The sequence below is a fragment of the Octopus sinensis genome, linkage group LG1 (genome assembly GCF_006345805.1).
Source record: "Octopus sinensis linkage group LG1, ASM634580v1, whole genome shotgun sequence".
Classification (NCBI taxonomy): Eukaryota; Metazoa; Mollusca; class Cephalopoda; order Octopoda; family Octopodidae; genus Octopus; species Octopus sinensis.
Window position 1 is genome coordinate 126114805 of NC_042997.1, and position 23501 is coordinate 126138305.

A 23501-nucleotide genomic window follows, 5' to 3' on the forward strand; every position below is an offset into this window, starting at 1 on the left:
TGTACTTGCTTAGCAAGTGACCTGATCTGAGATCGTGTGCTGGAACGAAAACAATTGCAGCGTGGAAGGTGTTTATAAGCCATTTAACAAACACAAAAACCGATAGATTCACTTCAACATTTAAATTTAATTTGTCAAAATATGTTCATTGCTTTGAGACTGCAACCTGTTCACTGACAAAATTCCGTGCTAGCCTTATTGACCAATATACTTTCTGCCGTAAGTTAACCAGGTTTGCAGCTTATTTCTTCTCTCCAGGCAACTCTACTTAAGCTGAACCATGGTGTACAAAGATAGTTATCATATCAACCATTTGATCAGTATCTAATGCTGTGGTGGTGATGATGACATCAGGCATGGATGGGATGATTCAACGCCATCACATTATCTCCCCATTTATCATCTCATTTGTGAAATTCAGCATCCTAAGATCAATTGTTACGACTTCTGCAGCCTCCTCCCATGTTGGTCAATTTTCATTGTAAGACATGTTCTTCCATTTAGGTCTCAAAACAGAGTTCCCATTTTAAAGATAGTAGGAAAATTATTACATTAAACATGTTAAATGCCTACATATAAACTAACTTTGTATATATCACATGAAATCAATGATTTAGTGGATCTAATTCTTTAGCTCCTGTTTCTCCAGATCTGTTTATCTAACTCCTGACTGAACAAATCTCTTTCTCCAGTTCTGGTTGTGCAGCTCCAGATTTAACAGACTGATTTTTCCAGATATTTTCACTTAGTTGGTTCTATGTTCTCTTTAACCCTTTCATTACCAACCTGGCCGAAACCACCTCTGGCTCTGTAGTACAAATGTCTTGTTTTCCTAAGTTTTGAATTAAAATCTTCCACCAAACCTTAGTCACAATTTATGTTACTAACACTAGCTTAATAGTAACTAAGTTATTTTTCTAAATTCTTTGTTATATTTAAAATAACTGAAAGAAACACAGAGCATCTCAAAATAAATACAGTAACGAAAAGGTTAATGTTGCAAAATCAAATGTCTTTATCACTACATCTCTCTAAAAGTCATGACCACCACAACAACCAATATCTATACACAAATCACTTTTGTTCTCTCTTCTCCAGCTTCTATCCACTGTATCCATCACATAATGATGTCAGCGTTAGTTTCAGTCATGCAGAAAGTTTTGAACTTCCCACCAAACCTCACGTGTTGATCGTGCCATCTCAATTCCGCTATTTTGTTTTGGTGAGTATTGTAGTATTACTGGCTGCAATGGTGTGTGGGTGGTACTTGCTACCATATTATTACTGGCTGTAAAGGTGTATGTGTGCGTGGTACTCAGTGTTGTAGGAGTGTGTCTTGTTGAGTACAGTCTTGTCTTGTCTTGAGACAGCATTCTCCCGGGGTGGGTTGAGCTGGCTTCATTCATCCTCAATGCTGTATCTCTCACAAACGCCGACCAGACCTGGCGATTTGAGGCTAACAACTGCGTGATCTCCAACCACTCCTTATTCCAGTGGCGAACGCTGTAGATATGGGGGCCTAGGTTGGGTTCCAGATCAGCCTTGACTGTCATCAGCCAGGTTTTTCGTTGTCCACATCGTTTTCGCCAACCCTGAAGGGGAGCTGGGGCAATTCCTTTGTAGATGAATTCCGGTTGACGATGGAGGGCATGTTAAGTACAGTATGCCACTATAGTGATGTGTGGTGCTGAATACTATTGACTGTAGGGATTTGTGACGTTAGTGTTGCTGGCAAGGAAAATGTGGTTGAGAACTGCATGTTGTAGGGGGTTTATGGTGGATTTGAGCATATACCACTATTGCCTGTAGGTACATGGTGGTATGTGCTCCAGTACTTACCTCTGTGTATCACTTATAGTAGTGGAGTGTGGTAGAGGCTAAAACTAGTTTTGTTCAAGGGTGAGTAGTGAATAATTACAATAGAGTAATAGCATCTGAAAACACTGAGTTTTATGAAAGTGATGAGAAAATAACTGAGATATATGGCACATTGCTGTATTCAAGGAAATTATCCTCTACAACATAAGTGATATCCTAAAACCAGTGCTGTGTAAAAAACATCCAATACACTCTGTAAAGTGTTTGGTATAGGAAGGACAACCAGCTGTAGGAGCCATGAAACAGACTATGAAATGTGGTGTGGCTCCTGACCTTGCCACCTCCTGTCAAGCTAACTCATGGCAGCATGGAACATAGATGTTAAATGATGATGATAGAGTTGTAAGTAATAGAAATAATCACAGGTTCAGAAACTGGTGGCTAAGTGATAAATGGCCATCATACCATTATTCCTGATTGAGAGATGATAGATGAGAATTTAGAAAGTTCTTAAATTACCATCATCATTAAGGTTTATGGGTCGGGCAGTTTGAAAGGATACAATGGTTCCAAGGACTGCAGTGTACTCCAGTACATGGTTTCTACAAATGAATGTCCTTAATGCCAACCATTTAGTGTACAGGGTGCGTTTTTTTTTTTGGCAGCCACACTAGTTATGTCTCTCTGCAGCTCACAACACTATGAACCCTGATAGGATGGAGGCTGGCTTTGTCCTCAGAGATGAGAGAATGAGAATGATCAGGTTGAGCTGCATAGAGATTATATCTTAGATTTTTGTTTCAAATATACATTAAATGGTTCTGACTACCTTATTTATTAACAAGCTTAGGTGCAGGAGTGGCTGTGTGGTAAGTAGCTTGTTACAAACCACATGGTTCCGGGTTCAGTCCCACTGCTTGGCACCTTGGGCAAGTGTCTTCTACTATACCCTTGGGCCGACCAAAGTCTTGTGAGTGGATTTGGTATACAGAAACTGAAAGAAGCCCGTCGTATACATGTATATATATATATACACATGTATGTGTTTGTCTCCCCAACATCGCTGGTGTGTTTACATCCCTGTAACTTAGCGGTTCGGCAAAAAAGACCAATAGAATAAGTACTAGGCTTACAAAGAATAAGTCCTAGTTGCTCAACTAAAGGCGGTGCTCCAGCATGGCCACAGTCAACTGCCTGAAACAAGTAAAAGAGTAAGCAAGAGCTGTACCATTCAGATGGTCCTACAGTTGATTGTTATCTTTGCTGCATCATACTTATTCACACCTAAGTAAAGAGGATACACTTCAACCCCATCTTTATCTCTCTCCCCAGCTACTCTCAACCATCTTTGTATGATGCAGGCTAGCCATGTATTGCCTCAGCAGTAACCTACTTTTCCAGTCCTACATTAGCCTCTCAATATTTGGTACAAAGCCATCTTCCTCTCTACTACACCAGCTACTCATTTGAGGGGGCTTTTTTTGTGTTGTGAGTTACCTGGGGACCTCACTAGTGCTAGTACCACAAGTGAAATCAAAATCAAATTCGATGACTGGTATCCCTGCTAGTGGAGTGCTAAGAGCACCATCTGAGCATGATCGTTGCCAGAGCAGCCAACTGGCTTCTGTGCCGGTGGCACGTAAAAAGCACCATTCGAGTGTGATCTTTACCAGCGTCACCTTACTGGCACTTGTGCTGGTGGCACATGAAAAAACATTCGAGTGAGGTTGTTGCCAGTGATGCTGGACTGGCTCCTGTGCAGGTGGCACATAAAAAAAACACCATTTGAGCATGGCCGTTGCTAGTACCGGTGGCACATAAAAGCACCCACTACAATCTCGGAGTGGTTGGCGTTAGGAAGGGCATCCAGCTGTAGAAACTCTGCCAGATCAAGATTGGAGCCTGGTGCAGCCATCTGGTTCGCCAGTCCTCAGTCAAATCATCCAACCCATGCTAGCATGGAAAGTGGACGTTAAACAATGATGATGATCCAACTGTAGAAACTATGCCAGAGCAGATACTGGAGCTTGATGCATTCTTGCAGGTTGTTGGATCCTGTTGAATTAACCAATCAATGCCTGTTTGGAAGATGGACATCAAATGATGATGGGTTGGAATAGCTGATAGTCTCTGATTCATACTCATAGCATTTCAGGTGACCCAAAGTCAGGTGCCTTTGTAATTTATTGAACTGTGATCCATGAATGATAAATAACTGAGTGAAACTTTTAATATTTTCTTCTTTGTAGGATGTGGATGACTGTTGCTGTATCAATCCTGGGAATCTAACCAAACGAGAAGCTGGAGGAACATTTGCTCTTATGAATATTCACAGAAGTAACAATGATCAAAAAAGTTCTCTTATTTCAGACACTGCCGTCAAAATTATCCGAGTGTAAATAAAATAGATGTAAAAGGATTTCATTTTAAAAACAAACATTAAAGATTATTATTATTATTGAAAGGTGGCAAGCTTGTAGAATTGTCACTGTGCTGAACAAAATGCTTCACGGACTTTTTTCCGACTCGACGACATGATTTCAATTTCTACCAAGGTCGACTTTGCCTTTCATCCTTTCCCACGCCCCTAAATTTGCTGGCCTTGTGCCAAAATTTGAAATTATTATTATTATAACTGAATAAAACAAATGAAAGCAATTCCTTATCTCTGTAGTTTAATTATTGTTTATTTCAACCAGAATCCTGTCTACCCTAAACAGATCCTAGTTTTACAAATATATATACAAAATTTACAGAAGATGAAGATTGTAAAAGACAATCTCAATCTTTGGCATCACCAATTCCATCAGCATTGATAGCAAACATAGCCTCAGCTTCCGGCAAACAAGGGGAGTCATAGATCTTGCATATTCGGGTTTCACCACGGCCCTTACGGAGATACAACCTGGAAAGGAAAAAGAAAGGGTTTTTTTTTTGAGAATTTAGGTATTTTTCCGGGAAGTAAAATCTCTGATGTTGCAAACGAAAAACTTATTGGTAGAAGTGATTTTACCTTGTGGTAGAAGCATGGGCAATAATATTGCCACCAATAGGCTTTTTGGGATCTGATGTAAACATAGAAGCCCCATCAACTTGGGCAACTACTTGGTTGGTAATAACAACAGCAACACCAAACTAAAACAAAGATAATATAAAATTAAAAGACAGTCACAAGGGAACATTTTATTTACATCATACTTGGTCAACATTGTTATCTGGAGGTTTTCAGTAAGCTATTGCATTTCTAACAGTGAGTGATAAGGAACAGTCTATACAATTTGGGCAGAACAAATACAATACAGGTTTATTAATTTTATCTGAAAGAATCAACATCTACATTTTTATCTTTCAGTGCCGTATATGTAACAGGGTTCTGTACAGCTTTCATCTACCAAATTCTACTCACAAACAATGACCCAAATGACATTCGTTGATGCTGCATCAAGGAAACCAAAGAATGAAGGCCAAAGAAAAAGGAGAAAGGAAAAGCACACTCAATGCCAGAGCTGAAGACACCTCCAAAAATGGGGGGGAGGGGGGCTGGCTGGCATGTCGAAAACGCTAAAGGAGTAGGGGCCAAAACTGGATGTAGTTCCTCTTGATGATGTCTTTAGCCACTGGATCCTATAAAGGAGCTGTTGAGGTAGCAAACCACAAATCGTGGTTGGAATTCCTTAATGGATGTTTAACAGAGGGTTGTTTATCCCTTTTGATCAGTGAGAAAGGCTGAGTTATGTCAATCAACCGTAACATTGGTCAAAAGAGATAAAAAACAACCGTTAATGTTGTATTGCCTGCAAAGAATGAGTCCATGAAGGTGATCAACACCATGCCCACAGATATTATGGACTATACTGTAATCATCCCAGGAATATGGCCTATGATCTTAAGGGATGTGTGATTTGTGGAAACACGCATAATGATGCATTAAATGTTTATAGATTCCACCCAAGGATTATTGTTATTACTATATATATATATATATACACATGATGGGCTTCTTTCAGTTTCCACCTACCAAATCCACTTACAAGGCGTTGGTTGGCCAGATGCTATAGTAGAAGACACTTACTTAAGGTGCCATGCAGTGGGATTGAACCTGGAACCCTGTGGTAGGGAAGTAAGCTTCATATGTGCATGAACTTTAACAACAAAATCTGATATGGATTCCACCAAGGGTCATATGGACCCCGGTTGAGAACCACTGCCCTTAACAGAAAATGGGCATAATAACTGAAGGATTGCTAATTTAACTTGCATCAAATTCAGATTGATCTTTGCTCTCTCCTTTATATATATATATATATATATATATGCATCTTACCTGAAAGGAACTGAAGTATTCACCAACTCTAAAGAAGACAACTTAACCTTTGGGATTCAGATTATGTAATGTTACCTCAAGAGATTATCAGATATAGTGAAACTAAATATTTGTAGTGACTTGATAGGTTTTAGTTATGTTGAACATGCATAGAAAAAATGAAGTAGGATACAGTTAAAGAAAAAGTTGAACTGACCTCATCAGCAAGACGTAGTAAAGTGCGGAGAAATCTAGCAAGATGCATCTGTCTTGCGGATAATTCTCCTCGGCCACTGTAATCAGTACGGTAAAGTGCTGTAGCACTGTCAACTATCAACAAAGCATACCTGAAAATAACAAGAGCATCACACATAATAAATATTTCAGCTGATAAAACTGATTCTGGATATAATAAAATCCATTGTCTTATTTTGCGAGTTACTTGATAATGGTACCATGAGAAGAAGGCACCCAGTACATTCAGTAAAGTGGTTGTCATAAGGAAGGGCATCCAACCATAGAAGCGATGTAAAAGCGGACAACAGAACTTGTTACTGTCCACTGGCTTGCCACTTCTTTTGAAACATCCAAGCTATGCCAGTATGGAAAATGGATGCTAAATGGTGAGGTTGACGTGTTCAGTGATTAAAGTTCTGTCTGGCTAAAATGTTTCTGTATAGTGAGGAATAGCATGTAAATTTAACAATCACCATCAACATTTTAATATCTATACCCCAGTTGAACCGTCCAACCCATGCTAGCATGGAAAGCGGACGCTAAACGATGATACATCTAGAAGTCTGCTATACAGCACATCAGCATTTGTTTCAATCAACTTTTTGTCCCATATGTGAAACCCCTGAAATCTACCAGTTCTTCCCATCTCCATGTTCTATAGTTATCATCCATGGCACTTTTATTACCCAGCACTCGTCCTTTATACATGAGTTGATGTCTTTATCCCCAACTGCTCTCTCATGCAAATTTACATTACACAGCCAGCAAAATGTGTCTCACTAGCAGATAGCATTATGCATCATACACATGCTTCATTGTTTCACTTCCATATGGAGAAAGACCGATACTCTTTGTTGTCAAAAGACTCAACAACACTCTAAACCGCTTCCACTTTATTTTCTTACTAACTACTTCCATATTATCAGAATAGCTACATTCAATATTAACGTAAAAGAAATTGTTGTTCTGTCTTGATATACACTGACATTTAACTTGTACAGTATACAACAAACAGAATACTGCCTTATTGGGTATGGCTCATAGAATATGCTTGTTCCTTCTCAAGCCACACCTGGCTCAAAGGACCGGTTTCTTGGTTTCTTTGGCGTATAGGTTCCCCACCTGGACGAGACGCCGGTCTGTTGCAGGTGAGCTGCAAGATGCAGGAAGAAAGAGTGAAAGAAAGTTGTGGCAAAAGACTCAACAGAAGTTCGCCATTACCTTCTGCCAAAGCCGCGTAGAGCTTAGGTGTTTCGCTCATAAACACACACATCGCCCAGTCTGAGATTCGAACCTGCAATCCCTCGATTGCAAGTCCACTGCTCTAACCACTAGGCCATGTGCCTCCACAAAGTAATGATATAGCCAATCCTAAAAAACATAGATTGTAGTGGTTCAATTCTGACATACACTAACTAATCTCTACAGTATACAACATACAGAACAGTGCTTCACTACATGTGTTCTAGACACCTGTAAAGTAGTTGATGGAGCCAAACCCAGGCATAACAATAACACAACACCTGAAGACTACATTTTAGTGCTTGTGTATGCTAACAACAAACTAAAGTCAATGCGATAGTCACTAATTAATGAACTAGGATAATGACAAGAGAAATAATGCAACTAACCCCAAGATTCCAAGAAGCAGTGACCTGAATAACAACAACAACAAAAATATAGAAGAAAAACTGTAGAACTGACCTTGATTCTGTCATCATGGCTGCAGCTTGAACTAACAACTGTGTCTGGTGGTCACTATTATATGCCCGAGCATAAGCAACATTGTCTAAAACATCACTACCAGATAGTCCGTATCTGCATGAACAACAAAATCAGACATGTTTGTTTGGATCTCAGTGAAATATACAATAGTTGGTGGCATAAAAGATGCAAGAAGTACATTAGACACATCCCATTTCGGCTTATTTAGGAAAAATGGTTTTAGTGCATTGAAACTTATAGAAAGGCCGACTTCACAGAGAGGACTTGGGACATTTGTTTTGGTAAAAATGTGTTTCTTACATGCCATCAAATATAGTAAATTCTTTTAGCAAATTAAATGAAAATTTATACATTTTAAATTCAAATTACGATGAACGTAATCAAACAAAGTTTGCTTCAGAAGCGTTGAGATGTCTTAGAAAGTTAAAGAAGTGATTTTAAATTTTCAAATGCAGGATAACGCTAATAATGTAGCCTGAAAATTATCCTGTGTTTGAGAATTTAAAATCACTTCTTTTACTTATACATTTTACAATATAAACAGTGAGGGTATGTGACCTAGTGGCTTAGGTGCTTCACCCACAATCACTAGATCATGGGTTCAATTCCCAGACCAAGCAGTGCATGGTGTTCTTGAGCAAACCCCTTCATTTCATGTTGCTCCAGTCCATCCTACTGTAAATGGGTAACCCTGTGATGGATTAGCCTTCTGATCAGGGGAACTGTTGAACCTCACTGTCTAGTCAGTGAAGTGGCATCATTTGAAAGCTGAAAACAATGCAAAGTGCATTGTGACCAGTGATGTATAACAATATCTGACAGTCTGGTAAGTCATGTAATCACGCAACAATATAAACAGCTTCTAAATATTGATCTTTAGCTTCAGTTTTATGGTGTTAAGCCAGATGAGAGATAAATATTCATACCATCTGATACTTTTATGGAGGAAGCAGTACCCACAACCATTTTCCAGGCTCCCAGATTAGTGGGAGTTTATCCTCAAACCTAGCTTGATGAATTGCAAAAGGTACCCAAGGAACAGGTGGTGGTGTTAAACCAAGTAACTATTAAAATGTACAAGAACAGGCCTCACATAATTTCTGTTTCTATGGGTGGCAACAGGAAGCTCATGTGGCCATAGAAAATCTGTCGAAACAAATTCCATCTGACCATGCAAGCATGGAAAATCAGACCTTAAAATGATGATGATGAACAACCAAATTTCACTTACAAGGTTTTGGTCAGCCTGAGACTGTAGAGAAAGTCACAACCTTAAAGTGCCACACAATACACCTAAACCCCAAAATACATGATTGTAAATGAAAGGAACTTTTTAACCACATAGCTATGTCTGCCCCCATAATGACCAAACAGAAACCCAGTGAAACATAAACTGGATTTAAATTCATAACCTGTAAGTAGGTAGTTCAATAACTTATCCACTCTTCTTGTACTACATTTCATAATATATTCCAAGAAAAATATTTTTTATATTTTCAAATAATTTTGAAGAGTAAAAACAAGTCTCAAAATATTTGCTACATCATTAAAAAGACACCATTAACCAGCAGCAATGGAGGAATAAATAGTTACCTGTCTGCTACAGCCAGGAGTCGTTCAGGACGGAATGTTCCTTCTGTATCAACATAGAGAGCTTTTCCTTCACCACCACCCATGTCCACAGGTAGCTGTCAATAGAAGAAATGGTCAATTAATGTTTTCACCTACACAGAGTTCATGGCTCGCAGGACGGTCTGCTGTGCTCACCTTGGATCATAGTGACCTGCTGTGCTTGAGACCTATTGAGTCAAGTACATCATCAAAATAAAAATCAAATGGAAATTGTAGTTAAGATACCGGTGGCATGTAAAAAGCATCATCTGAACGTGGCTGATGGCAGTGCCGCAGTCCGTGTTGGTGACACGTAAAAAGCACCAACCAATCATGGCTGTTTGCCAGCCTCCTCTGGCCCGTGCCAGTGACACATAAAAAGCACCCACTACACTCACGGAGTGGTTGGCATTAGGAAGGGCATCCAGCTGTAGAAAGACTGCCAGATCAGACTGGAGCCTGGTGCAGCCTTCTGGCTTCCCAGACCCTAGGTGAACCGTCCAACCCATGCTAGCATGGAAAACGGACATTAAACGATGATGATGATGAGAGTTGGTGGACATAAAAGTAATGGCCACAATACAAGCACTTTTTCTTTTATTGCTGGCTCAATTAATGTGAAAAAGCAAAAACATTGATGACATATCATTATTTAATGTCTGCTTTTCTATGCTGTCATGAGTTGGGTGGATTTACTATGCATTACATTAAAAATGTGAAGGGTACCAGTGCCTTAAGTATACAAAAACCAGGGTGTATTTATCCAGATGAAGAGGCTACAGATCTACAATTTGGATACGAGTTAACACTGACAAAGACTAATTAAAAATGTGTCAGGTTAGAGATCTGCTACGAGGGTAAGCCAGTACAACCTGTGCACAACAATTCTGCTGAGTTTGCTTGTTAAGGAAGGTAATTAGAAGACATTTTGCAGGTAAAAATGTTTAAAAACTTGTGAATAAGGGCGGATAACTCAGGAGAGTCAACAGCCATCCAACACTGATGAAGTGCTCTGAAACAAGATCTCAATTGCACAAAGAGGCGTCACACTGTCAACATTTCCCGGAAGAGATAATGGGGATAGACTGTGCTTGAGAGGACACATCCATTTTAACAACACTGAGGTCTGCCAAGCCTTCCCTCACAACTGATCTTCTAACACTCAACTCTTCATCAATCTCCTAACTGTGGTACTACTTACTTGGGTGCCTCTATACTTCACATTGTATCCCTTCTACTGTCCCTCATTACCTCCTCTTTCTTGATCCACTGTTTCCTTTCTTTCATTTCCACAAACTGACGTCCACTGAGTTTGACTCCAATCCCCAATCATCTGTTCTGCCCCACAATTTTCACATACTGATAGAATAAGTACCTAGCTTAAAGAAAGAAAATAAGTACAGGGGTCGATTCATTTGACTAAAAATTCTTCATGGTAATGCCCCAGCATGGCTGCCGTCCAATGACTGAAACAAGTAAAAGATAAAAGATCTCAAAGCAGTGATGTCTACATTCCCCAATAAACAAAGGTCCTCTTGTTTTTATAACTTTGTTATTTTTCATGTGTGAAGATCAGCAAAAGCACTACTTTCAAATTAGTAAGGGTTGGTGACAGAAAGAGCATCCAGCAGAAAAATTACTTCAATAACTGGCTATAAAAACGATGATATCTGCCTACCCACTTCACTCACCGTGATATACAATAGAATCCAGAATTTGTTTGGTTGTATCTAAAACAGAAATATACAACATGTCCAATACTACTTTACCCACATCATTTGAAGAAGATGTGAACAATCCCCCATCACTTTTCCCCATGACAAAAATTTCCAAAAGCATTAGTTAATATCATTTACTTACTTGACATGTGACAGCTAATGTGTGACACAGCTGGGTTTTCCCTGTACGGAACTCACCAAAAATTTCTGTGATGGATCCAGTTTCAATACCACCTTAAGAACCAGAAAAAAGAAAAAAAACAAAAACCCATGAAGTGTCAGAAATATATAGTCACAACTAGAAATCGATAGAGTACATTTTACTTTCTAATGAACTAATGAAATACTTCATGAATTAGTTTCAGTGAATTCTAAAAAAATAAAAATTAAGACTGAAGGTATTTAGTAAAATAACTAACCATCATTATTAAGTAAGTATTTGGAATATAATTCAACGAAAGGTTAAACACTGGTGTTGTGCTGCATAAAAAGCACCCACTATACTATGTGATGTGGTTGGCATTAGGAGGGGCATCCAGCTGTACGAAATGGCCAAAACAAACTATGGGACATTGGTGCAGCTCCTGGTCTTGCCAGCTCTGGTCAAACCATCCAATCCATGCCAGCATGGAAAATGGATGCTTGGTAATGATGATGATTTGGGCTTAAAATTATAACGAAAGGTTTAAATTTAAACATGAATGTGTATTTTGTGTAATTGAACAAGAGATAGTCTCAGACAGATTAGTATTGAAAAGAAAAAAGTACATTAGCTACTGTATTTGATAGCATTATAAAATGTACATTTTCAAAAAAAAAAAAGGAAAAAGGGGAAAAGAACAATCCGTCCCTAGTCCTATATGTGATGTTGAGCTGGCTGCAGAAATTAGGTAATGTCCATGCATCTTTCTCCTTGTTGTTGTCATCATCATGGTTTAACGTCTGTTTCCCATACTGGCAAGCCAGAGAGCTGCACCAGGTTCCATTCCTTTTGGGTTTAGTTTCTGCAGCTTCCTAATGCAAACCACTCTAGAGAGCGTACTGGGAGTCATTTACGTGGCACCAGCATGGAAAACAAATCTGTGTAATTGCTACTGAGATCACCCAACACATTTATATAACTAATTGAATAATAATATTGAGTAAATCTTCATTCATTAGTTAAACAGTTAAAATCTAATTTACAAAACAAAAAAAAAAAGAGAAAGAAAACATATAGAAATATAGTTTTAACAAGGGCAACATTCACTTTAAATAGTATCTATGCAAGATAGTAAATATGAAGTTATAGGCACATGGCTGGGTGGTTAAGAAGTTTGCTTCCCAACTATATAGTTTTGGGTTCATTCCCACTGTGTGACACTTCAGGCAAGTGATTTCTACAATGTGTCTCCTTGTCTTGGCAATGGTTGTAAACAAGCACCACCATCATACAAGTGGTGAGTGGTGTTGTTCATTATGAAAATATGCCTGGTTATGAGGGGGTATTGCCTTACTTGAAAACAAAAGAGGGTAGCAACAGGAAGGGCATCTGGCCTTAGAAAATCTGTCTCAATGGATTCCTTCTGATCCAAGCAAGCAATGAAAAGTGGACAGTAAAATGATGATGATGATAACATGTTAACAGAATTATAAAAATTAGTGTAACCTTGCAATAATTTATCCAGTTCTTTGGAACCAGTGGTTACTTGGATAATTTCTGAGCGCTTCTGGTGAAACTCTGTGGCTGTTGTGAAACCCATCGGGACAAGTTTAGTAGCTTCAGTCTAAAAAAAGAAATCAAAATAAGTTTTAGAATTTAAATGTGTAACAAGAGGATGTAATTAATGAGTTAATGCAACAAGAGAAAATTAATAGTATAGGAAGGATATTTGGATGTGTGCATGTCAGAAGGCTTGAAACATTTAAATATATGTTTTGTATGAAGGTCACGATAAATACCAGAAGGGAATATTTTTTGGTTAACAAATATAAGAATTTATTCCTTGATCAAATGAGAATGAACAGGTACCACGGAGACAAGTTTTCACGGCAAGAGGACGTAGCAAGACAAAAATCCATTCCTTAATACACATCCAGACTGTTAGCTCTGGACTTGGCAGCAAATCTAAAATATCTCATGGGTTTGAAGTGGTAATGAAGGCGAGGTAGAAATCCCTTAGTTGTGTGAATTCTGTTTTCTGATCAATGTTAATTCAGCAATGATTTGTCATCTGGACGAGGAACTCATGTGTTTTCATCTCAGAGTCTTCTCAGGAACTGATTTTTTTTTCAAAACTCATGCTTCACTGCTGGGTCACGTGTATCCTTCTGCAGCCAGCAGTGATTGGATGTTTTGGGCATAGACTGTGCTTTGCTACCACAACAAAATAGTGCTAACATGTCACACTACAAATGTCTAAGGAAAAATATTAAGTTTGAACAAGTTGTATTTAACAATTACGAATGATTATTCTATTGACTTCAATATATTTGAATTAATAAGAGCTATTATAAATCATTTCCTTAATAACAGTTCTGATTGCATATGCCTACAGACAAAAAAAACAGTCTTACTTGGACAGGGTGGAGGTGGGTGTTATTGACAAATAGTGTAAGAATTTTAAAAACTTATATCAAAATCTCTTTAAATCTAGTCAGATGAAAACTAGATTTAGAAAGAGAGAAATCAAGTCTCAAGAGAATAGGTTAAAATCAAGTCTTCAGAGAAGCAATAATCTATATAACACATAAAATACTGGTTTCAAATTTAAGCACAAGGCCAGCAATTTCAGGCGAGGGATTAAATTGGTTGCACTGACCCAAGTGTTGAACTGGTACTCTTTACTCTTTTACATGTTTCAGTCATTTGACTGTGGCCATGCTGGAGCACCGCCTTTAGTCGAGCAAATCGACCCCGGGACTTATTCTTTGCAAGCCCAGTACTTATTCTATTGGTCTCTTTTGCCGAACCGCTAAGTGACGGGGACGTAAACACACCAGCATCGGTTGTCAAGCAATGCTAGGGGGACAAACACAGACACACAAACATACATATATATATATATATATATATACGACAGGCTTCTTTCAGTTTCTGTCTACCAAATCCACTCACAAGGCATTGGTTGGCCCGGGGCTATAGCAGAAGACACTTGCCCAAGATGCCACGCAGTGGGACTGAATCCAGAACCATGTGGTTGGTTAGCAAGCTACTTACTACACAGCCACTCCTGCGCCTATTTTATTGATCGTGAAAGTATGAAAAGCAAAGTCGACCTCTGGAATTTCATCTCAGAACACAGAAATGGACAAAATGCTGCTAAGCATTTTACCCAGTGTGTGATTCTGCTCTCATGCCACCTTCATAATACATAAACTATAAATTATATTGAGGAGGTAGGGAGAATACCCATCACTCAATTTCAATGTTTTATCCATCCATTTTGCTGTCCACTGTTCTTGGAAGAGGCACAGAGTCTTCAGACACCTTCATCATAGGGTCCTATGACAAAAGAATCCGTCATCAAACTTTCCTACTGGATTCCTAAGTATGACCAACTGAGACTATTGATATCATCCGACCATTTCACTCATGGTCTACTCCTAGGTCTCCGGCTGAGGTGAATTCATCTTGTGATCCTTTCCTGTGGTATTCTATTCACATGTCTGCAGGATTGGAGCTGCAACTACTCAATGTGGAGAAATAGGTATTCAAACTGGAGAGACTCCCTATCTCTGAGCTATGACCCTGTCGTGTAATGTTACTCTGGAGATCCTCTGGAGGAACTCTATTTCTGCTGCTTTTATCCAATTTACCCATTGGCGTTAGGAAGGGCATCCAGCTGCAGAAACTCAGCCAGATCAGATTGGAGTCTGGTGCAGCCATCTGGTTCGCCAGTCCTCAGTCAAATCGTCCAACCCATGCCAGCATGGAAAGCGGACGTTAAACGAAGATGATGATGATGATGATGACCCTTTCAGTCATAATCCAATACTCACAGCTATAGGAGAAGATAAGCACAAAAAAACAAACTGAAGACAAGTTTGGCTTTTATATCAATCTTTCCTATTCTGTTTGTAATTTACATTTTATAAATAAGTTGTTTTTTTTCAATACATTAAAAGAAAGACATTTTGAAGGAAATAATAAAATGGTGAATTTAAATGTCAATTCATTGACATAATCTTGCTATACTTACCAATATTTTGTCTGCTTTTGCTTCACTAATTCCTTTGATGTTCAGAAAACTTTTCTTAGGAGCAAATGCTACTGACTCAACTGTATAAAAGCCAGCTTCTTCCAGTTTCTTACAGTCATTGGCACTGATACCTTGGCCCTGACATACAAACAACAAAGTAGGCATTGTTAGAGAAATATTAGGAAAAACACAAGAGTTGAAAGAATAAAATTCTTAAAAGTACTCATGTTTTTTCTGGGTTAGCTTTGATCAAGATGACCTAGGATCAAAAGCATATTAAAACTGATCTCCTTATCTTTTTTTTTGGGGGGGGGGGCACAGGTGTGGCTTAGTGGTTTAGAAGCTTGCTTCTTGAACATGTAGTCTTGAGTTTAGTTCCACTGGGCAGTGGATTTGATAGACATAAACTGAAACAAGCCAATATAAATATATATTATTCTTTTACTTGTTTCAGTCATTTGACTGTGGCCATGCTAGAGCACTGCCTTTAGTCAAGCAAATCGACCCCAGGACTTATTCTTTGTAAGCCTAGTACTTATTCTATCGGTCACTTTTGCCGAACCGCTAAGTTACGGGGGACGTAAACACACCAGCATCGGTTGTCAAGCAATATTGGGGGGACAAACACAGACACACAAACATATACATACATGTACATATATACAATAGGCTTCTTTCAGTTTCTGTCTACCAAATCCACTCACAAGGCTTTGGTTGGCCCAAGTCTATAGTAGAAGCCACGCAATGGGACTGAATCCGGAACCATGTGGTTGGTAAGCAAGCTACATACCACACAGCCACTCCTACGCCTATATATATATATATAAACTAAAACTGGCACTCCGTCAGTTAAGACAATGAGGGTTCCAGTTGATCCGAACAATGGAACAGCTTACTTGTGAAATTAATATGCAAGTGGCTGAGCACTCCACAAACATGCGTACCCTTAACAGTTCTCAAGTTAAACAATTCAGTCAATCATCAACCTTTATATTGAAGAGGTGAACACTGGGGCAGGAAGCCAGGCATGGCAGTGTGTTTAAGAAGTCTGCTGCCCAGCCATGTAGTTTCAGGTTCAGTCCCACTGCATGGCCTCCAGGGCAAGTATCTTCTGTGATTGTCCTTGGATGATCAAAGCCTTGTGAGCACATATGGTAGATGGAAACTGATAGAAGACTGCCATATATAATATATATATTTTTTTTATAGGAAGTTACTTATATGGCTGGTGATAGAGTGACCACTGGTTTTGCAGCTATAAAGCATTTAGCCTTATAGATGCAAAACCATTGGTCATTTTATGACTGGTCATAACTTCCTATAAATACATTACTGCTCTAACATTTAGAATGTGCTTCTTCTTTGCATGTGTGTGTGTATATATATATATATATATATATATAGGTTTGGTTAAGGAGGTCTCGCCCTGGTACGTGATGCGTGTTTCCTTATTTTTTCCCCTGAAGGAGTAATTATCGTGATGCACCCTCGTGCATTAAATACGGTGATGAACCCCTGAAATGGCCATAGGGAATGTAAATATGGTTTCTTCTTTTTTGCTTGGACACTGGCTTTTAACAATAGGTTTCCCTTATCTTGAAAAGTAATTTTTAATCGAAAAAATTTCTAAACGATGAACTTTTATCTTACCTTATATATTATTTATTTATATGTTTCCTATATATATGTATTTTTATATCTTTTTATATATCTATATATTTATATATTTCTTTATATTTTTATGTATTAATTATTCTAGATGTTGTAATGTTAAAATATATATTTTTTTAGTCGCTAAAGTATTAATCATTAACTTTTAACTGCGATGGACTGTATTCACACATTTTTCTTATATGCTTGTATTGATGAGTTGTGTTTCATCTTCCGTGATTTTATGCATGTATATTCTATGTGAAAGAAAAAGCATTATGTGATTAAATGTTCGAGAAATGAAATGTTATGTGGATGACCTTATATTTGTTTGTTCTGCAACCATAGTTTAATATATTTGTCTCATTTAATTGAGCACTTCTATAGTAGTCCTATTAAACATTTTGTTCCTGATAAGAAACAATCACCTTATTATTGATATATATATATAAATAAAGTCAAGTAAAGATTATTTGCCAATATACTATGGCAGTCCTGGTTGGGATGAATGCTGCTGTTGTTTAACCCCAAACAACATTAGCATTCATCCCCACCGGGATATTATACTGACAAATAATCTTTAAAGTACTGTTACTGAATGTCTCTTATTGAGAGATTTAGAAATAATAATGTTTCTATATATGTGTATTTTCACATATAAATTCTTTACTTGAAAAACAAGTGAGGTTTAGCAGTTAGCAATAGGAAGGAGTCCAGGCTGTAATACAATACCACAATATTATATTCGTTTAACATATTCTAGCATGGAAAAACAGGTGTAAGAGCAAACAAACCAAAAGATTGTTGAAGGAGCAATAGACAAAATGTAGATGAGAAAAGAACTACCTCCAATTTTGACAATGGAAGAGGACCAAATGCTTCTTCAATGGCATCTTCTGATATTTCACCAACACTCTCAGCTTGAGCAGACATTTTCAACTAAAGACAAAAAAACACATTACAATTATAACACAGATATATATAATATATAATGAAATTATTGTATACAGTGCTCAGGTGCACCACAACTTGTCAAAAGTGCGTATAAAGCATATGCAGTAATGTACAAATGTCTGGAAAATGAACAGTGTATGAATCAGATACATGCTTGCGTGTGTATGGAGGGGAGAAAATCAGGTGTAGTGTTGGCGAATCTCAGGAAGCATGGAAGTTTTGAAGGATGCAGTGCTCTGACAACTAACAACTGATGCCGGCAGTTTGTGCCATACTTCAGCAACTCTTAGCATGAAAAAATGTTTCCGAAAGTCATGGGAGCTGTGCTGTCTTCAACTTTGTAAACATGTCCACGAGTATTAGACAGGTGGAGTTTGAAAAGGTGCTCATAGTTATTGCTGGTAAGATGGTTAATAATTTTATGGGTGTCTGCCAAGTCAGCTGCCAGCCAATACTGTAAACATATTTCTGAGATTACCAGTCTCTCCTCAAAACAAAGCATATAGTTTATAAGAATGTGACAAATTCCCTATTGATGTTACACAGAAATATCAGTGACAGTAGTTATGTGATTATTACATATAACTGCAATTATGAGATGAACAAATTAATTCTTTTACACAAGACACAAAACTTGATCTGAAAGCCATTCTCCTTTGTTCCCTGTTACTCAGTATCTGTGACTTGCTTAGAACCAAGACAAGTGAAAAAAAAAAAGAGATATCATTGTATTAAATTGATCTTAATCCTCTAGCATTCAGATTACTCTGTCAAATGTAATGCTTATTTACTTATATTGTTCTGATGTGATTATTTATTTTTAGAATGAAATTTATAGGGTAGATGGAAGAGGCTGGATCTGGCCAGTTTGAACATAAAACAGATAGAATGTTTTGGCAGGATATGGTCAGCTTGAATGCTAAGGGTTAAAGATGTTCAACATTTGTACAAAAGAAACAAATAAAGATTTGCTTTCAATTCTATGCAAAACAAGGTCAAACATATCTCTTCTTGCACTCTTTAACTGGCTGTATCTCCTTTACAGCAACATACCTCTTCCTGCCCTCTATATTTTTCCTTTTCCTTTTCTTTTATTTGTTTCAGTCATTTGACTGCAGCCATGCTGGAGCACCACCTTTGGTTGAGCAAAGCGACCCTAGGACTTATTCTTTGTAAGCCTAGTACTTATTCTATCGGTCTCTTGCTGAACCGCTATGTTACGGGGATGTAACCACACCACCAACGGTTGTCAAGTGATGTTGGGGGGACAAACACAGACACATAAACATATACATACACACACACATATATATGACAGGCCTCTTTTCAGTTTCCATCTACCAAATCCACTCACAAGGCTTTGGTCGGCCCGAGGCTATAGTAGAAGACACTTGTCCAAAGTGCCACGCGGTGGGACTGAACCCGAAACCATGTGGTTGGTAAGCAAGCTACTTACCACACAGCTACTCTCTTTCTCTGGCTGGGTAACCATGTACCCCTCTACAACAAGACACCTGTTTCTATCTCTCTGTCACAAGATCACCCCCTCCAATGCCTCCCGCCCCTCTCAAAGATTCCTTGTCTTGCAAAGTTACTTGGTGACCCTGCCATGTGGCTGGTGTCACTTAAAAAGCATCCAGTGCACATTGTAAAGTGGTTGGCATTTGGAAGGGCATCCAGCTGTAAAACCATGCCAAAATTAACTTTGCCTGTGCTGGTGCCACATAAAAAAACTATCAGCCCACTCTGTGGGGTGGATGGTATTAGGAAGGGCATCCAGCCAAAAAAACTGTGTCAAAACAGACACAGAAGAATGGTGCAGGCTTCCACCTGGCCAGCATAGGAGGACATTAAACGATTATGACGATGCTATTCTAGTATCTGAAAAGTGGCAACAGTCTGATGTCTTATATTACTCTCCAACTCTCCAGAGTATTATATTGCTTATGTCTTCAATGATCTTCCAACCAGTGCCATAAACTAATTGAGATAGTGATTTGAGAAATTTGATAGATTTTGGGTTTGGCCCTTATGAATATCTTATAATGAAATTTTTCAGATATGTTTTCCATGATGTAGCTAACGATTAGGTTGATGAAATTTAAAGAAAAAGTAGTGTGTGTGTGTGGGTGGAGGGAATGTCAGATCATTCTTTCCACACCCACGACTTTGTTTCCACCATTTTCCGAAAGTTTAGAGTCTTCGAAGTTTTTATTTTTCCACATTTGTTTGCAATATCAGCATCACGTAATATACATTCTTGAAAAATATATTCCTGTAAAATTTCACTTAAAAAAGTTAAGAAACAAGTTCAGGAGGATCAAGGGAAAGGGTTCAAAACTCCTCCCTAGTTTAAAAAAAAAATGCTATCATAATGTGGTGCTCCAGCATGGCCGCAGTCAAACGACTGAAACAAGTAAAAGAAATAATCGTAATCTATGCCCCCCAAAACACTTTGTGGTGATCCTTCGGTATACGTACCGTAAGTGGCTTTGTTTACATTTATGAAGATAACAGAACCCCCCCCCCCATATATATATAAAAAACACTTTCTTGAAATGTATCCGGTACTTCAGGTACCTATACCGAAGTTACGCCCACTTTGCTAAAATTTTATTAAAATATAGGAATTTTTCATGAAGTTATGAAAAAACAAATTTGCAAGGTAAGGGGCACCAAACTGTAGTTATGTCAAGCTAAATCTGCATGAAGAATTACGTTCAAGCGTTCTGTCAAATACTTAACCTCTTATATTATATTTATATGAGTAGGCAGTTCAACAGATTGAATAAATAGAAATTATTCTATTTATTCAATCTGTTGAACTGCCTACTCATATAAATATAATATAAGAGGTTAAGTATTTGACAGAACGCTTGAACGTAATTCTTCATGCAGATTCAGCTTGACATAACTACAGTTTGGTGCCCCTTACCTTGCAAATTATGGTCGAAAGCGACAGAGGTTTACTTTTAACTAGTTTGAGTATGTACATATGTAAAAAGTGTGACTGTGTGCGTATTAGTGCAACTATCAACCAGTGCTGAGTTTGTAAGCGTGTAAATATATTTAACAAAAGTTCTGATTCTGTTGTGTCCCAGTTTCCAGTTAACACTGCACCCAACCAGTATATTCCCGTGTTGTTGCTTTTTAGTTGTAGGTCAGCTCTGTTCGAAGAAGATATTTGATCCAAAGCATTCCCGCTGTGACCATCCCGTATTTCAAAGAATATTTATTAAGATGATAGGATTTGAGGGAAATTTGGTCGTTTCCCTTGTAGGTTGAGTGACCACGTAGAAAAACAATATTAGATTATTGTTTCTGAAGTTAGCATAAATCAACGATCTGTTAACTCCAGCCAACGATCTCTAGATACTGCCTATTATGATGCACGTAACCTTAAATCTTCAAAATTTTTATTGTTAAAAAAGGTCAATTGTATCTAGAATTAAAGTCAGTGAAATTCTTCCCTCAGACAGTCGCAAGACAAATATATTTATTATATACACCCATTTCATTGTACAGCGGAAATCAGAGTACTCAGAATCCCTTCTTTACCCTGTTCTCAAAGTATCCTTCTTACTTGTCTTTTAAGACATTTAATAGAAAGAAATTGACAGAAAACGGTACGGATTTGAGAGGCGTGCAATAATGTAAAACAAAAAATGATTTTGTTTCTTTTGGACAAAGTTCTTTCATGGAAAGAAACAACCTCCTTTTTTTCCTTTCCTATGAAGAATTGATAGCTTTCCGAAAGTCCGCCGATCAGATTACGCCTGTCTCATGAAACGGACACAAACTAATAAATCATTAATCTTTTATTTTTTATGTATTTCTTAATATTTAATCAGATGTAACTAATAGGAAAGTGTGTGTGAACGATATAAACAGTTGTAATATATATATATGATGGGTGTAAGGGAAAGCGGAGTTGTTATGTAAATATAAACACATAGATTAAGTTTGAGCCTGGCGAGTCATTTAACGTATGTTTCTGCGAATAAAAACAGGTTCAAAAGTACAATTATAGAGCAAATGTTATTACCTGAGAATATGTCGGAGAATGACAAATGTAGAAGAGATATTAGAAAGGAGAAAGTATCACAGACTGAGTTAGTTGGATATCCCGCCAATACACTTCGTGCAGAGCTGTCGGTTTTAGTTTCGGATGTTTCATGGGACTGAAAGAATTGTACAAGATTTCTTGTTTTCTAAATTGTTTGATAGGAATAAATTGTATACATGTGAATAAATATATGCAATCAAATAAAAATTATGAGAGAAAATATCTTTTCAACTAAAATCCCACGCATTTAATTTCAATTGCCATAACTTTTAAATGAGACGAAAGTTATTTTGTTTAAAAAAATGTCAACTAATGAAACATAATTGATATTTTCTTTCCTGTTAAGTTTTCTGACGGATTTTCAAATAAGAGCTAAAATTTTCTAGTTGTATATTTCATACTTTGCGTTTCTGCTTATTTTGCGTTGTGCTTATACGAAAGTCCAGGTGTTAACTGTTTATGACAGACATAATGTCACAACTGATTATATTTGCTGTTATTTGGGGAACTTACACGTTTTCTTATCAGCAACACAATTTTTTTTTTTTAAGAATCATGATTTGGGATATGCTAGTTCTTGTGAAGAGAAATATCTTCCTGGGACAATGTTTTTCCCTAAAATTCAGCTGAAGATAAACTAAAAACGGCTATGGGCACAGCCACACCTTAGACTGATGGAAAAATGAATTATGTAAGATTATATATTCCATACGCCAGTGATTTCCTCACTTTGTTTCTGAGGATATGAAGCACTGCCTATTGAATTCTATGATACAATGGCAGATAGAAATATTCTAGTGAGGGCGATCCTTGAGTTTAAAACATCTTTTTTTTACTTTTAACAATCATTTAAACTGAAAATGATGCTCTAAATTCAAGCTGAATCATTATTGTAATTAGTCAGAAAAACAGAGAGAATGGAAGTTTTTTTGGTGGCGGTAAAGCGTTTACACCCCTCCCCCCTTCCGTTTTTCTTTTTTTTTTTCAAAAATTTCTTCTGATTCCTATATTTTCGATACAGGAGATTACGATTTTACCAAAAAAAAAAACACGTTTTCAAAATTTAACCCCCCCCCCTCGATATTTAAAACTTTTCAGTTTTTTCGATTCTTTTTTATCACTGCGTAGAAAAATACAGAGATTATGACTCTGGAAAAAAATTTCACCATTTAGCGTCAGCTTTTCATGTGGGCATGGGTTGGACGGTTTGATAGGCACTGGTGAGAGGGTTAGTCATC

The 23501-nt window shown here is 37.7% G+C and overlaps 2 protein-coding genes across 3 annotated transcripts in view; one reads left to right on the plus strand and one right to left on the minus strand.

The window, feature by feature from the left end:
* Positions 1–19049, plus strand: part of LOC115211874 (DNA polymerase alpha subunit B-like) — a 48663-nt gene extending 29614 nt beyond the window's left edge. The window contains exons 17-19 of one of the 2 annotated variants that reach the window (XM_036504385.1): positions 1099–1311; positions 14731–14733; positions 19036–19049. In XM_036504385.1, coding sequence (XP_036360278.1) covers positions 1099–1294 — 196 coding nt within the window. In that variant the 3' untranslated portion in view covers positions 1295–1311; positions 14731–14733; positions 19036–19049. Of the gene's footprint in view, positions 1–1098; positions 1312–4067; positions 4484–14730; positions 14734–19035 lie in introns of those variants that run through there. The other variant, XM_029780615.2, reaches the window with a different exon arrangement.
* On the minus strand, positions 4484–22409 carry LOC115211888 (DNA repair protein RAD51 homolog 1). Its single transcript, XM_029780635.2, has 10 exons — positions 22243–22409; positions 18090–18182; positions 15594–15731; positions 13061–13178; positions 11555–11646; positions 9677–9771; positions 8063–8176; positions 6339–6468; positions 4832–4953; positions 4484–4723 (listed from the first exon to the last, which is right to left on the minus strand). The coding sequence occupies exons 2-10, from the start codon at positions 18174–18176 to the stop codon at positions 4600–4602; spliced, it is 1020 nt and encodes a 339-aa protein (XP_029636495.1). The 5' UTR covers positions 18177–18182; positions 22243–22409; the 3' UTR covers positions 4484–4599.
* Positions 22410–23501: the final 1092 nt, after the last annotated feature.

What these genes read in the sequence shown, in the direction of transcription:
- LOC115211888 (XM_029780635.2), bottom strand. Translation starts at nt 18,176, where the DNA reads ATGTCTGCTCAAGCTGAGAGTGTTGGTGAAATATCAGAAGATGCCATT. An exon ending in CAAAAGCAGACAAAATATTG is followed by an intron (nt 13,179 to 15,593) that starts GTAAGTATAGCA and finishes TTCTTTTTTTAG; the next exon opens with ACTGAAGCTACTAAACTTGT. An exon ending in TACTACGTCTTGCTGATGAG is followed by an intron (nt 4,954 to 6,338) that starts GTCAGTTCAACT and finishes TCTTTGTTTTAG; the next exon opens with TTTGGTGTTGCTGTTGTTAT.